The sequence below is a fragment of the Cotesia glomerata genome, linkage group LG3 (genome assembly GCF_020080835.1).
Source record: "Cotesia glomerata isolate CgM1 linkage group LG3, MPM_Cglom_v2.3, whole genome shotgun sequence".
NCBI lineage: Eukaryota > Metazoa > Arthropoda > Insecta > Hymenoptera > Braconidae > Cotesia > Cotesia glomerata.
Genome location: NC_058160.1, coordinates 7,755,495 through 7,771,679, shown reverse-complemented (window position 1 = coordinate 7,771,679; position 16,185 = coordinate 7,755,495). Strand labels below are relative to the sequence as shown.

The 16,185-nt window shown below is 26.9% G+C and overlaps 1 protein-coding gene and 1 long non-coding RNA gene across 6 annotated transcripts in view; one reads left to right on the top strand and one right to left on the bottom strand.

Annotated features, from left to right (window-relative positions):
• LOC123261000 (agrin-like) overlaps positions 1 to 16,185 on the top strand; it is a 336,839-nt gene that overhangs the window by 274,810 nt on the left and 45,844 nt on the right. For all 5 annotated transcript variants that reach the window (XM_044722428.1, XM_044722426.1, XM_044722429.1 and 2 more), the window contains one exon: positions 12,342 to 12,578. In XM_044722428.1, the coding sequence (XP_044578363.1) occupies positions 12,342 to 12,578 (237 nt within the window). The remainder of the gene's footprint in view (positions 1 to 12,341; positions 12,579 to 16,185) is intronic.
• LOC123261051 lies at positions 694 to 15,410 on the bottom strand. The gene is made up of 3 exons (XR_006508601.1): positions 15,399 to 15,410; positions 12,906 to 12,910; positions 694 to 1,108 (listed from the first exon to the last, which is right to left on the bottom strand). It is a non-coding gene; the product is annotated as an uncharacterized LOC123261051 (long non-coding RNA).

The window sequence follows — 16,185 nt, the reverse complement described above, 5'->3', positions numbered from 1 at the left end:
AATATACCCATTTTATAGCTTATAATATTAATTTCAATAATTACAAAATTAATAAATTCCAAAATTTTACTAATTTTTTTTGTTTTTTCAAGTTGAATAAACTACTAAGGTCATGAGCGACTACGTTAGGGGGGGGGGGGGGGTAAACTTTTTGAGATTGAATTCGTTTTATTTTTTTGGACTGAACAGAATAATACACTTAAATATTGAAAATATTCATTGGTGTACGCCGGGCTCGAACCCGGTCTAATGCTTTGGTAAGCAAGGACCGGATCCGATAAGCTACTTATTAGTACTGCGCGCCTTATTTACTAATTATTGCACGCCTCTACCATGAATACTACTTTAACACTAAATTTTTTTAGTTAGAATACAAACATATGAATATAAAGTTTAAGTTTTGAAGGTTTTTATAGAATAAGTTAAAAAAAATTGAAAAAGTTATTGAGGATCAAAAATTGTTTTTTTAGTTTTAAAAGTTTTTTATTGATCACAAGAAGATCTAATCATAACAATTACAATATACATAAACATATTTGACCATTGATCCTTGTTACAAAAACTTTATTAAGGACGAGTTGAAAATTGATAACGATAAGGTGCCGTCGAGTAATAAGGCCTAGTTAAGGGAAATAAACATATACAAAATTAAATTTTTTCAAAAACCTTGCGAATAGGCCTTATTTCACTACGGTAGGGTAACAAGGCCTGCGGGTTAAACATACTGGAAATAGTTATACTATACTTAATAAAATTGGTATTAGAGATCAATCATCACTTAAATTTAGCAACAATACTTTTTAATATGTTGATAAAAATTAGAACAATGATTTTAAATTATTAAATATAAAATTATAAAAAATGTTTACCATTTACTCAAACCGTTTTTTAGGAATTCTTTTGCGCTACTTTAGCATATGACGGATGATGAAATATAGAAGACAGGGAACGTTGTATCGGGACTCTATAAAATTGTAGCGACATTTCTATGCTAGACGCTTCTACTAGAGAAGCCTTTAGCGGAAGCGGTTATTTTAAATATCATTTCTATCACTTAGGCCTTATTACCCGACAGGCCTTATTACCCGCGGGTACCTTATTTGACCAGCTTCGTTTAAAATCAGTATGTCAGGAAAAAACTATGATTAAAAAACTCCTATGCATTATAATTTGTTTACAATAAGCTAAATCTACCTAGTTTATAATTTTGATTGAAATTTTTGTAAAAATTTTAGTTTATGCTCATTAGAATATTACAGTCTAAATGTAAGCGATAACTTTACTTTCTATCGAAAAAAATTAAAAACTAATCAACTATTCAAAAAATATACATTAATACACAGCTGAAAGTATTAAATGATTGGTTAAAAAATTGATCTTTCTTTGATAAATATCAAGTAAGATTTTAAATGAGTTTCAAAGAAATTATGTCTAATTCTATACAGTGTTATTTAATAAGTTTAATTTTATTAATCCAATGACCATTACTTTTAGATACTGTTATAGTAACACAAAAAATCAAGCTATAATTAAAATATCTTTGAAATGTTATTTTATTGTACCCTCAATTATTTGTTGATTTAAAATAATAAACTATTATTAAGTAACTTCATTGTCAATCAATATTTCATGAATGTACAGCTAAAAATGGTGTTGTTAATTTGCAACAACCGAGTGTTCTGAATAATAATTATTTGCAATTCTATTTTTTATTCATTTTATTCATTCAGCAGATTCAGTCTGTGCAATAATTCATGCAACGGAATATCATGACAAGTGCTGTTGTGATAAAAAATGATATATTTATAATTGAGAATGGTATGAAATAAATAATACATAGATTTTTCAAACATAATGTGGAGTTTCATCTTGACAGGTTAAATTAATTTTCAATCCATAAAATTCAATAGTACCGTTCAAAAACAAATTTTTTCATTTATCGAATAATAATTTCAACTGACGTAATAATCAATTTATAATATTCAATATGTAAAAAGTTATAAAATAAGATGAAATATAAATGAGGTGACTAAGTAAAATATTATACACAGTTCAATCATGTTCGGTCTGTCAGCAAAAATCACAAAATAATCACATTTTTTATTATTCTTTTCTAAAGTATTAATAAGTAAATTTTTTTTAATTTTATAATCTGGAACTTAAAAAAAGAAACTGGTGTTAGCACTGCACCTCTTCCTTTGAGCTGTTTTCGATCAAGTTCAGAAATTTTCATCAAAAGAAGTCAGTTCGTATAGCACTAAAATAACTCTCTGCGTGGACTCTCAACACAACAATGTGGTCAAAGCTCTGAATGATATCAGAGTGGATGGCAGACGAGGTCACATTTTCTCAAAATATTTATCATTATTATAATCATAAAAACAAACAAACATTTAGAGGAGAAATTTTTAAATAAAAGGATTTTTAAATATCTTTTTTACGTCACTTTTTACGTCACTTTTTACGTCACGTCAAAAAATAAATTTTTTCAAAAACATTTTTCATTTACTTTTGTACATCAGGCATTAAAAACTCTAGAACAAAAAACATAATTCTATAATAAAATAAAATAAAAAATAGTTAAAGTAGTTTATATAAAAGGATTGTATAATTATCACCATCATCATAAAAATTTATCATCTTTCCATCTGATTTAACAGACATGAATCATAGACAGAATATACGAGTGCAACATTATTTTTAACTGACATGTATTTCCCAAGAGTGCCAGGTCCTCGTTGTTTACGTTATTTTGTCTTTTTCCATTTATCCTAACTGCTATTTTTTTCTTTTTACTTCTCTCATATCCATGCTCGGCAAGCACGAAAATATCAACTCCTGTGAACAATGGTTTCGAGCTTGCGGGTAAATACTTGCATTGTGGTCGTGTACGTAAAAAATAGTACGGTTTTTTTTTTTTTTTTGTTTCATAACGATGAAATCACTTATTACATAAAATTGATAACCTTATGCAAATTACCAAAATTGCAATAATTCACAATGAAATCTTATCATTTCAATTCTGAAATTTTATTTCCAAAATAAAATAGTTAAATGTTAAAGCGATTTACCTTATAACTGTAACAAAAAAAAATTTCAGTCTTAATAAGTACATAAGACATACGAACCATGGAGAGAAATAAAGAACCCTCGTTAAGATTTGATCGCGAAAGTTCTATATGTTCACTATACTACTAAACTTCGATAATGCCTGTCGTAACAGACAGTCAGAAGTTTATTCCTAATGAGACTAATTCCATGTGTTTTCCGCTCTCGCTGTTCGTACACACATTCATAGTCGTAATATTCGACCTCATTTACAGTATAAATGATAGAAACTTGACAGCTTACCTCAGTCAACGTATATTTCATATTATTTTTTTATTCAGGCGGCTTACCTATTATATTCATCTACAAAAATATAACATTTTGTTAAAATAAACAACGATTTGTTTACTTTTATTTTTTTTTTTTTTTTACATAATTCTTATAATTTTGTTGGGGTTAAGAAAATAATTTCAGTAAAAAGTAGCACAAACCAATAGGCAAATTTTTTGTAAGTTTTAATAGCATAAACTCTACATTGGAAAAAAATTATTTTGTCACTTGACTGGATTGTCGGAAATAGTAATAAAAGAGAATAATTTTATTAATTGATGAATTTTTTTTTGTTAATTAATTAATTAATTATAAATAGAATAAATAGAAAAATTAAAATACAGATTTCTACCTAAGAAATCTGACAGTTTTAGCTTCGTAAATATTATTTGAGTAACAAAAGAATTCAAGTATGTAAAGTTAATTATTCAAAGCTCAGGGCATTGCAAAATCATTACTTTAACAAAAAAATAAAAATTTCGTTCTATATTTACACAAAAGTCTTTCAGTTCTAAAAATATGTTTATATGACAATTTAAAAAACAATATAATTATTTAACTAATTACTATTTCAATCATCTTAGCTCAAGAGGGATTATTAACGTTGATGTGTTGAATATTTGACGTATAAATTGCAACCCTTTTCAAGGATGACAAAGATTTTTTACCGTACCTAATGTAATAATTACGCTACGAAACTACTAAAATATCATTGTAATACTTACACTGAATTTAATTCATAATGACACAAAGTACTTTCCATGAAGATCTAGTTTTATAAACAAAGCATGTCATACATAAAGGAACAAAGAGTAGTTAACGAGCGGTTTATGTCTGTACATGACATATCGCTGATAATGCTTCTAAACCACAGAACTATACTTTGCTACAAGGCTTAATATTATGTGGTCTAATATATAGATGTATAGTTGATAAAATGGTTAGTGTGAAATGCAGTCATTCACACAGTTTAGAATTTCATTTCATAACAATGTAAGAACCTTATTGCTGGCGCTAACACGTCTATCCATCAGCCTGTCACAACCTTTACTTTTCAAAATAGTACTAAAGGGCATATACGCGAAAATTGCACCTGTCATACAAAGTAATAACTTGAAACAATAAATTTAAAAAAACAAAAAATTTTTAATACTTTGGTTATTAGTTTATCTATTTCCCCGAGAAATTCTGAGGGCAGTAATAGAACTTCAGGTGGTTTTATTTAATACTGTCACTTCACTCAATATTTTATCGCAGTCAGCGTGAATTAGTTGAGTTTTATAGTTTAACAGACTATCTACCGCTCAGACGAGTCGTGCTTCGATCGGCAGCTTTCTGTGACGTGATCAAACCACATCGTTTGTTCAACCGCTGTGACTGACCAACTATTACATTCTGGCTATTGTAACGAATTTGTTAGTTATAAAGAAATTGTTTTCATCATGTCTACCATGGCCAGTAGACTAAATAAAATTTAATAAAATCATAAGCACCAATCTGACAAAAATAGTCTAAAACTTTTCATTTGAACCTGAAACTACTCTTTTATTGCAGTTATTTTTTTTTTCGTTATGCAATAGAATAGAACAGATAAAAAATAACTCTGTGGGATTGTTTGAAAACTTTCGTCCTTCACATGTTTGCGAGTTAGTTGAAAACCACAAATGATAACTTTCAATAAAAATTATCTGATTTAAATCTGACGATTAAATAAAATTAAATTAAAACTGATGAATTTTTTAAATGATTTTTTCTAAATGGACTGTGGTGATGATAAGCAAATAATACTATCGATAAAAAGTAGAAGAATTTTTCATTTAAATTGCGATGATGCTTCTAACTATTGAGTTCTATTACTTCAAGAAATCATTTATTGATCAATAATTTAGAACTTTTAAATAAAAAAGTTAATTAAAAAATCTTAATTATAGAAATTTAAATTTTAAACAAGCATATTACTGTTTCCAAGCAATAAATATTTCACCCAAAGGTTTTTTTATTCAACGTACACAGTAAAAAATTTTGCGTCATTGCGTCAAAATACTTCGTGTTAAAAGTTTTTGTGTTAAATATTTAACGCTTTCATGTGTAAATTTAACACTCATTCTGTTAAATTAACACAAAAAATTGTTAAATATTTAACATAAAAATTTTTAACACAAAATTTTTTGACGCAAAATTTTTTACTGTGTATACCTGATTACCACTTTGTTTATCATATCTGCGTTACCTAAATTGCTCATCAACTAGTGAGATATAATTTTGCTAAGGAAACTACAACATGGATTTGAGATCTTCCTCCATCCCCACTATTTTGAAAGCTCATCTCCTTATGCACTGAGAAAAAAAAATACTTTTATTAAGAAAATTTTCTTGATACAAGAATTTATGTTCTTGAAAATTTTCAAGAATATATATTCTTAGCTCAAGAACTTGTTAAATTGATTGAAATAATTTTTACTTAATTTAAATAAAGCTATCCTCTTGTTTATCTATTATCCAAAGATAAATATTGATGTTCTTCTCTTCAGAAATTAAAGATTAATAATAATAGAATATTTGATCTTCACCGAATTTCTTAAACCAAGAAATTGTTAATTGAGTATATAAAAGTATTTTTTTTTCTCAGTGTGCGCATTCAGATGCACGCTAGGTGGAAATTCTTGACAGAGTTTTAAAATACCCACACTTAATGAAAATTTTGTTGGATATAAAAAAATGGTGGTGGAAGACAAGATTATCAAAAATATAAAGATTATCCGGTCCAGTACAGAGATATTTCAGTCCTTGTGTGGTGAAGGCAATGTTTTTGACACGAATAGTAGGAAACTTTAGCCCGTGATATGTGCCGTCACAACTTATGCTAAAAACATCGTCCACGTCACACAAGGACTATCTTAGTACACTAGCTATGTAATACACTATTCTCTTGGATAATGTAAGATAGGTAGCGATTCTAATTCAAGAGAATACAGCTTATAATATTTTGAACAAAAAAATTACTATTGAAAACAAAAGTAGATATATTTTGAAAGAAAATAAAATTATGTTCAGTTGGAGAATTTGATTATATTAAGTAAAGATATACTTTTGAATAGAGTTACAATAGTTATCGATCAAGATAAAAAACAATCAAAAAAACTGAGTTTTTAAAGTAAAACAACCGGTTTTCTTTGAAAATATTTGCTTGGTACAAGATTATTTTTCTTCAGTCAAGTTAGTTTTTTAATAAATCTATAATAGTTTAAACATTATGTATAAAACAAGTGAGAATGTGAACCTTAATTCTTACAAAATACAATTTGAGTTAAATTATAACGATCATTTTTGACTTATTCGTTATTTACAGAAATAATTTCCAGCAACACAGAATATATCTATAAATTAACTGTAAATGCAATAAATATAATAGTTTGTAACACAAATACCTACAACTGAATTGTTTCAGACTACCGAGTTGAATTTTAAAATAAAATATATATGAGGGGAGAAGCCCCTAGCTACGATATAATGCGGTGCAGTTGGTGGACGATAATAAATTATCTGAAAGCAAGAGTAGTGCTCCAACCGTCGAGTTCACTGACAAAAAAGTTGCAAAATGGATTATTAATTACAGTCTGACGAATCGTCTACTGTGGCAGGATGAGAGGAGAGTGATTCGCCGAATTTAGCACTTTGGAATGAAAAAAAACGTTTGAAAACTTTTAAATATTACGTCCGTTAAAACTCGTATAATAAATGTTGAAAAAAAATTTCATCTAAACAATTTATTTTGATAAAATTGCATTGTTAACAAATAATGATTAACAAATTAAATTTTTTGAGGAGTCTACTATACTAGTATTTATGCTTTTATACTCCTACATATATCTCATTTATATGATCTATATTTATATCATTATTTTAGCAATCTAGAAAATGTGTATTGAAAAAATAGTGTGTACCAAAAGAAACTTCTATGTACGTTATTTAATGATTACTTTCTAGATTGTACTCAATGCTATATAAAATGGTACCTAAGAAAATCTTCAATTTTATAGTGTTAGATACTACAAAGTCTTCTGCGCAAAGTACTGAGTAGTGTGCTACAAAGTGAAAATTCGTATAGAAATATATACTATACAATTCTACCTATAGAATAACACGTACAGCTTCCATTACGAATATGAACTATTATTATTGATAATAATATTAATTCATTGACACACATCTATGAATTTATTTTCGTCGAAATTTGATGATTTTACTTTCAAACGAGTGATGATATCATCTTTTAATTAATCTGCAATATATAATCCAAGTTATATCAAGTTCTATTAAGTATAAATATCGCAATTTTTTCATTTTGATTCGAGATGTCTATAAAAACGATTTCATAGCTCTTTAGGACTCCCGCTACGTTAACGATCTTCATAATAAAAAAATAAAGCTACAAAAAATTAAAAAAATTTGGATTACTTGTAAGCTAAAAAATTTACGCTTAAGCTTCTAGTATACCTTCTTCGAGAATTTAATTCACGGAGAGAAAAGAATAGAACTTACTCCTATGTAGAATGGTAACCATTACCATGTTACATAGTAACGGAAATTTTTGTGAGAACCCTGTGTAAATTTGTAAATAAAAATCTTAGAAATTGTGATAAAAATATGAACAATGAATCACTCATTCGATGCGGAATTAAATTCTGAAAATAATGTTGTTGTTTTTTTATTTTTTTGATGAAAATTTTAATTTGTTATTAACAAAAAACATAACCAAAATAAAAAACCTCAGTTTTTCGTAAATAACTAAATAACTATTGCTGATATCAAAAATCGGAAAAAGATCCTTAAAGAGGAGAAAATTTCTGAAAAAAAGTCTTGACTCCCGGAACTCTAGCTTGAAAAACAATAATTTTTATTTAATGTTGAAAATAGGGTTCCGTGCAATTGCCGTCGTATTTTAGCATCGGCGCGACCGTGTGACAGTAGTCGCGCGGAACTCTATTTTTAACATTAAATAAAAATTATTGTTTTTCAAGCTAGAATTCCGGGAGTCAAGACTTTTTTTCAGAAATTTCCTCCTCTTTAAGGATCTTTTTTCCGATTTTTGATATCACCAACAGTTATTGAGTTATTTACGAAAAACTGAGATTTTTTATTTTGGTCATGTTTTTTGTTAATAACAAATTGAAATTTCCATCAAAAAAATAAAAAAACAACAACATTATTTTCAGAATTTAATTCCGCATCGAATGGGTGATTGTTCATATTTTTATCACAATTTCTAAGATTTTTATTATCGAATTTACACAGGGTTCTCACAAAAATTTTCGTTACTATGTAACATGGTAATGGTTACCATTCTAACATAGGAATGCGTTCTATTCTTTTCTCTCCGTGTTCGCTATAACACTCCTAAAATATAGTTGCAAGATATGACAGAAATTGACGTAGAAATAGTTCGAAAAGCAACTTGTTCGGGCTATTGACGTAAAACTTATTCGAAGTCGCACCAAATTACGATTGAATTAAAGATATATAAACCACATAAGAATTCAATATTGTACTAATTGGTAATATCATTTAAAATTACTAACAGAAAGTTCATTTTTTTTACTAAAAGAATTATAAGTAAATAAATTCAATTATTGTTACAATTTCAATTTTTGCTGCTGAAATTTATTTAATCTTTTGAAAAAACGGAGTCAATAGTCGTACTATATATATCACTGTTAATAATGATGGAGTATTTTATTTATATTATTCATTGATTAATTCAATCTACAAATTATAGATGACTTAAATTATCAAAACATTTTTCAAATATTTTTCCGCTAATATAAAAAATTTGTAGCTAAAAAAATAATTATTAGCATTGAACAACATAAAATAGAATCGAAACAAATTCAAGTATGAGCAATATATAATGGTTGAAAATTATATGAATGTGTATACATTACATATTTTAGTCACGTAATACTAGTAAATGGCTACATTTATTAATATAGAAACTTCTTAAGCAGAATATAGGTACTGATCGTTGCATTCGTTTGTAGAAGTGTATAAGTAACTCTCAAGTCGCACCTAAAGAAATTTCATACAAGAAAACTTCCAAGTAGTTGTTAATTAGTCTGTGTAGATATACGTATGTAATCGTAATCAATAATCATCTATAAACATATAACTTCCGGAAGAATAAATCAAGCAGAAATTTAACAGCTTATGATTTTCCTTGAATAAAATAAAATTCTACAGAATATTGTTTGTGTCATTTTTCTATGGGTTTTATTGAGTCTTTTCAATTATTTATCAGCAATTAAATTAGTTTTCTACTCATGCATTTAATTCATTAATTATTCCTGTCCGGTTAACTAAAATAATTAAGTAAGTCAGATAGTCAGAAGAATTAAAAAATAATTGTTAATCTGGAAACATAATCGGAAATTTATTTACCACACACTACACTTTACTTATTCTTAAAGATCGGTGTTTTTATTCTTGATATACAACATGGTCCCTGAGACGGGCTACTTAATCGTTACGTCCGACCACTAATCTACCTCACCACTAGCTCAGAGTCCCCATGTAGGTGGTTAGCCTCAACCCTCTGACATTCTCTCTGCCTCTCTAGCACTACTCGACAACTACTAATTATTCTTTCTCCTGACTCGCCCACCAACACCGCAGAGTTGAGTGCCCTGAGAAGGCCATAAACGTATTCTACTGACCACTAAAAACTACATACATTGTGTTATTTTTTTCATAAATCTATCATTTATTTATCTGATTTGAAGTTTTAATTTCTTTCGAGTTTACAAAAAATTAAAGATAACATTCGTTTTTTTTTATTATATTGATCAGAAAAAGTCATATTATTTACATTTTTTTCTATCATTTGAACTTTTCTATTTTGCCATCACATGATAATATCAAGCCATATATATGCTATCGTCGCATCAGAACATATACGGCTTGATATGATCAGATATAACGTTAATAAGTGCCCGTTAAAAAGTTTTAAAAATAACAATAATTTTTTTCTCTCTCAAGAAGTTTATCTGAAATTGAATTTAAGTTTCATTAGCAGTTAATCAAATTTTTTTTTAAGTCGACATGTTAATTGATTTAGACAATTCTATAATAAATAAAAAATGATAAAAAAATTTTCTTTTATTTTTGTATGCATGTGACATTACATTTTAAACAATTAATTAAATACACAATGATTTTTTGAAGGTGTCTCAAGTTTTTTTATGAAAATTCATGACATCTTGATTAGTCGACATTTGAAGCTGCAAGTGCCAGGAACTGTTTAATGCAATATCACGAAATTAAAAATACTACAGAGTACTACAATGTCAAAGTACTTTCAATTGAGACACTTGAATATTTATTTTCAACTTTAATAAAAGTTTAAATTAATTTAATATTTCAATTTTCGTTTAGATTATCTAAATATTAAATTAGCTAGGAAAAATAAATGAAAATTTTTTGCATCATGTCATGCAGAAAATAAAAATGAGAGACAGTAAAAGTTTTCAACAATATCTGAGATAAAATGGCTGAAGTAATTAAATTTTACGTCAAGTTATCAATTATAGATAAATCAAAAGTTTATATATACACAGAAAAAAAACATTTTAAATTGCTATTAAACTCGTAGTAATTGTGAGACATGGTGCGATCCCAGATCTTTTACTATTTTTCGAATAATAATTGCGAAAAAATTTATCAATTTTACAGTTAACTCGGTAAAATTTATGGTCATATGCAGTGTATTATTGTGGTATACAACAGTAAAATTTGTTGAAAGAATTAAAAAAATTATTTTTCGTTACTGACGCGCAGTAGAGCCTCTTTATAATGTCCTACCATTTCCGTAATTTTAATGGTAATTTTTTAAGAGAACTTTTTTATATGCATTGTACACAGTTATTGATTACACATTTGACGTTTATTTATTATCATCTTCGGGATAATCATTATAAAATGTAAACATGGACAATGTATTATATAACTTTTATTTCAACTGACTAGCAATTTATTGGTAACTGATATAATTTTTAAATATCTTTCATCAAATATTTGGTCATTATTATGGTTTTCCATAAGTTTTATTTAGTCCAACATAAAATAATTCAATTTTCTCGTAATTTTTATATTAACAATGGTAATAAATCAGGAGCTATATTGTCCCACGATTACCGTGAATTTAACAATAATTTTTGAAGAAAATTTTTTTTCGTGTATCCGTATTGAATTCATAAAGAATCGTTGTAGTAATATAATATAACGATGAGTATTATTCAAAAAAGTATCGTATTGATTTTAGTATAAATAATAGTTATGCCGTGACAAAAAATTTTGATATATCCATATGTAGCCTGATCCACTTGTCAGAATATATGTAAGAATAAAAATATAATTTATTAAAATTATAACGAAAATGATTTTAATTTAAGAAAAATATCTGAGACTTGACTTTCTTGTTAGAAGATGATTGAGCGATCATATGCCCTCTGTCGGAGATTTTAAACACTACTTTTGATTGAAAAATTAAAGAGAAGCCCAACAAGTCTTATCAGAAAATTTTTTCACTAGATGATTTCAACATTTAAAAAATTATAGATCAAATTAAGATAAAAAAATTATATTAAATATTGATAAGCATTGCAGTTTCAATCATATAATATATTGAAAAAGATGATACATTTTTTTTTAAATAAATGCTGAAACTTTTTAATTCGACACATCATACATAAATAATATTTTATAATGGATTAAAAAGAATAATCTTTTACTTGATCAGAAATATGAAATCTCTTTCGTTCCTGATACTTCTGACGAATCTCAGCACATCTTACTGCTGTTACATCTTTCCAAAAGGTTAAATAATAAAAAGAAATAAAAAAAAATAATAAAGCAATTTAAAATACTCTCTTGAACAAAATTCGATTTGACACAAAATTTTTCTGTTGCAGAAATCAAGGATCCTTGCCGCAATCTAAATTGTTCGCTTGGCTCTCAATGTGTTAGGAGCAGAGATGGTACTGAAGTGAAATGTGAATGCCTCAAGAGTTGTCCAAATCTCGGCGATCACGAGGGATCTGGACCAGTTTGTGGTACTGATGGAGTCGATTACCCAAATGTTTGTGATCTCAACCGTTTAGCTTGTACCAACAATGTTAATGTCACCGTTGCTTTTCGTGGCAAATGCGGTGAGAATTTCCTTTTACTAATTATTTAATAATTATTCATCCCCCTTTTATTATAATAATTATTTTTTTGTTCTTATTGTGTTTTTTTTACATTATAGTTCAAATCTTACTCTGTACTTATACACCAGTTTAATTTTCAAACTAATGAAAATTTTATTCAACGTTATATTATAAGCCTGAGTTTCTCGTTTCAAACACGGTTGTATCGTCGTCAAGACCACCGCAATTTCATCACACTTTATATCGTCTCTTTTTACGGTCGACCTCCCAGTTCCTTGCAAAATTTAATTTCAACAATTTTCTCTCCTTACGCTTTTGTAAGTACACAAACACTGGCTCTTAGGTATTACCCTAACTTTTTACCCTCTTACACTTGGCTTTCAACTTAAAAGAATACTGCTATCAACTACAATATATTGGTTCATAATTATCTATTTACTCTAAAAATATTTTTAACTAAGAAACATTTACGAGTAAATAAACCTTCACACATATTTAAATTTTAAACTTCTCAGCTAATATCTGAAACAGAAAAAATGCAGGTAGTGCTTATTTACATTTATTTACATTTTTTCAGATGAACATTGATGAAATTTCTAATTAACAAACAAAAGTTCGGAGTTACTAAATACAACTACACTAAATAAAAAAAAGGCTTGATTAAAGAAAATTACTTGGTTTAAAATTTTCACTCTTGATTCTACACAGAAAAAAAAATTTACTTGAATCAAGTAAATAATTTTGAAGAATTTTATCTTCTTGATTTGAGTAGAAAAATTCTTAACCTAAGAAATTTTTCTTGGTTTAAGTAAATTTTACTTAATTCAAGAATTTTTCGTCTTGATTCAAGACAATGAAACTCTTCAAAATTATTTTCTTGGTTCAAGAATTTTTCTCTTGAATCAAGTTAATTTTTTTTTCAGTGTAAATATTCAGTCCTTTTAATTCAAAAAATACACGTATTATACTTCGTTCTAACATATGTGATAATATCGGTTCGAGATACTACAGACTGTCGTCAAAACTAAAAATTATCGGATTTCTGCTACTTCTATATTGTAAAAAGAAAGATTTAAAAACGTTTCAGAATATATTGAAGTAAAAATTTAGTATCTTAAATAATTTTTTTTTTTCAATTTTGAATGCAGAAAATCGTTCTTGAAGCAAGAATATATTCTTATGAAGTTCTTAAATAAAAAAAAAACGCAGTTAGTATTGAAGAAAATCGTTTTTGGGTGAAGAATTTGCTTATATTATTCGAAGATAATATTCTCTTAAATCAAGTGAAAATTACTATTAGCCAAAAGTACATTGATCGCTTAAGTCAAGTTGACAAGATTTGACGAGAAATTCTTGAAACAAATAATTACTTGTCTTCAACATCAATTCCTTGGAGCAAAATTATTTTTCTTCAATTAAGATAGTTCTTTTTTCATTACAATGTCAACATGAATTTACACTTATTAGTCGTAAATAAAACAAGCTTATGATCTGTATTTGATGTGGGTAATTAAGAAGAGTATATATTTAACAGAAATTTTATCTAGATTACTTGATATGTAATGATGGCTTTGATCGATTAAGCTTGATATTTTATTTTAATAAGCTAGGCAGTCAAATGAAGAAGAAATGTACCTTCTAAATATTCTTAGTGTTACACATGATTTAATAATGTACTAAAAATCGTTCATTTCATATTTGTATTCATTTAGCTCAGAATTTTACTGAAGTTCATAAAAAACTGGGAAACAACGTTTATCAAATCAATTTGACTATCAGATTTTAATTCTCAATGTATTTCTGTCTAAGTAAAGAAAGGGGTTATTATTAATGTTTTATAAAGTTATTACATCACATTTGTGGTTAATATATTTTCGCAATAATGAGTGAATACATCGGTGCAATTAAATAGTATTTTAAATAGTATGATAAGGATAATAATAATATTACTACCATCAACGTTCATAATTAAATAATTTATTAATTTCATACAAATTTTCATTTACATAACCTAATGAAATGATAATATGCGTCACGTATTCATATCTAGCTGCCATATAATCGAGTGAATAAGTGGTTGGTATAAACTTTTAATCAAACAATATAATGCTTGATTAAAGTTAGTGATTCGTTTATTTTTTTATCATGTTAGTTTAACGAAAGAAAATTTATATATGAAAAACTTATTCCAATTACCTCTGAAAAAATTTTCTGATATAGCCTAATATGCTCTTACATTCTAAAATCAAAATTTCTGATGTCTGAATATAGTCTTAAATGGACATATCGACGGTACTTTGGTAAAATCTCGTATCTCTCATTTAAAATACACAGAAAATACGAGGTTTTACCAAAGTACCGTCGATATATAATTTATTGATAAGATTTGTTATGTTCTGATAAGGCCAATTCCGCACATCATGACATATCAAGTTATATCAGGATACATATTGTTTTATAAAAAAATTATATATGCCCATAGATGACCATATTGGAAAATTTTTCCACGGGTAGACAGAAAAAGATTAATTTTTTTTATTTTATTTATAATATTTTTATCTTCCTTCCATGGATTATTAAAATAGTATAATGATAATAATCTGAATTGACCCAGTAAAATTTATTTTTATTATTATATAATAGTGAACACAATATAAAAACTTTATGGAATTAATCAATATTTTAATTAAGATGATTAGTAAAAGTTAAACCTCACAAAGAGAAAAAAATAAATTTTGAGAGAATATAAAATTCAGATTTATAAAATATAGTAGTCGGTAAATAAATAATGTTAATGGAAAATTTTTTGTCGGTTAAAACATTTATTCAGTATGTCAGTATTTACTGAGTAAAAAAAAAAAAAAAAGTTATTAATTAAATATACTTCAACGAGAAAGCAAATTTTTTTTAATGTACATTAGTCCATTTCGTTATGTGCTAATTATAATTACTCAAGAGCAGAAATTTATGACGGTTTTAATTATTGTATTAATTTATTACAATCTGTTAATCAAAATTTTTTATTACTGGTTTTGTAATTACATTAAAACTTCTTAAAATATAATTACTAAGTACTAATTGACAACAAAAAAATTTTCTTTCTCATTTATTTATTTATTTTCTTTCTCGTTTATGATTTAGAACGTATTTTTGTCCATCATTTTTGTGAGTATAGATAAAAATTATTCGTTCGAAACAGAAATATAACGACGTTATTCCGTGAAATCGAAAAAACGTAAAAATAATATATCGGGTTCATTGTCGCATAGGAATTACAAAAAAAAGATGCATGTACGGCTTCAACTTTTAAACGTGCACAAAAATGATGAAATAGTCATAAAAGTAGGGCATCCTATTCTCAATATTATATTAGTACTGGAAAAGTTACCAAATTTTACTGCGGATATTATAATTGTTAAAATTTCTTAAACAAAGTCGAGCAGGATGTCATTAATTTGAAAGTATGAAAGTTTGTACGCATGAAAAAAGTTCCCGTGGAAAAATTTTCTGATATAGCTTTATTGTCAGATCAGAAAATTTGATATTCTCGTATATAACCTGAAATGGTGTAGCACGTCCATGTATAATTTTTGATACTAGAAATTTA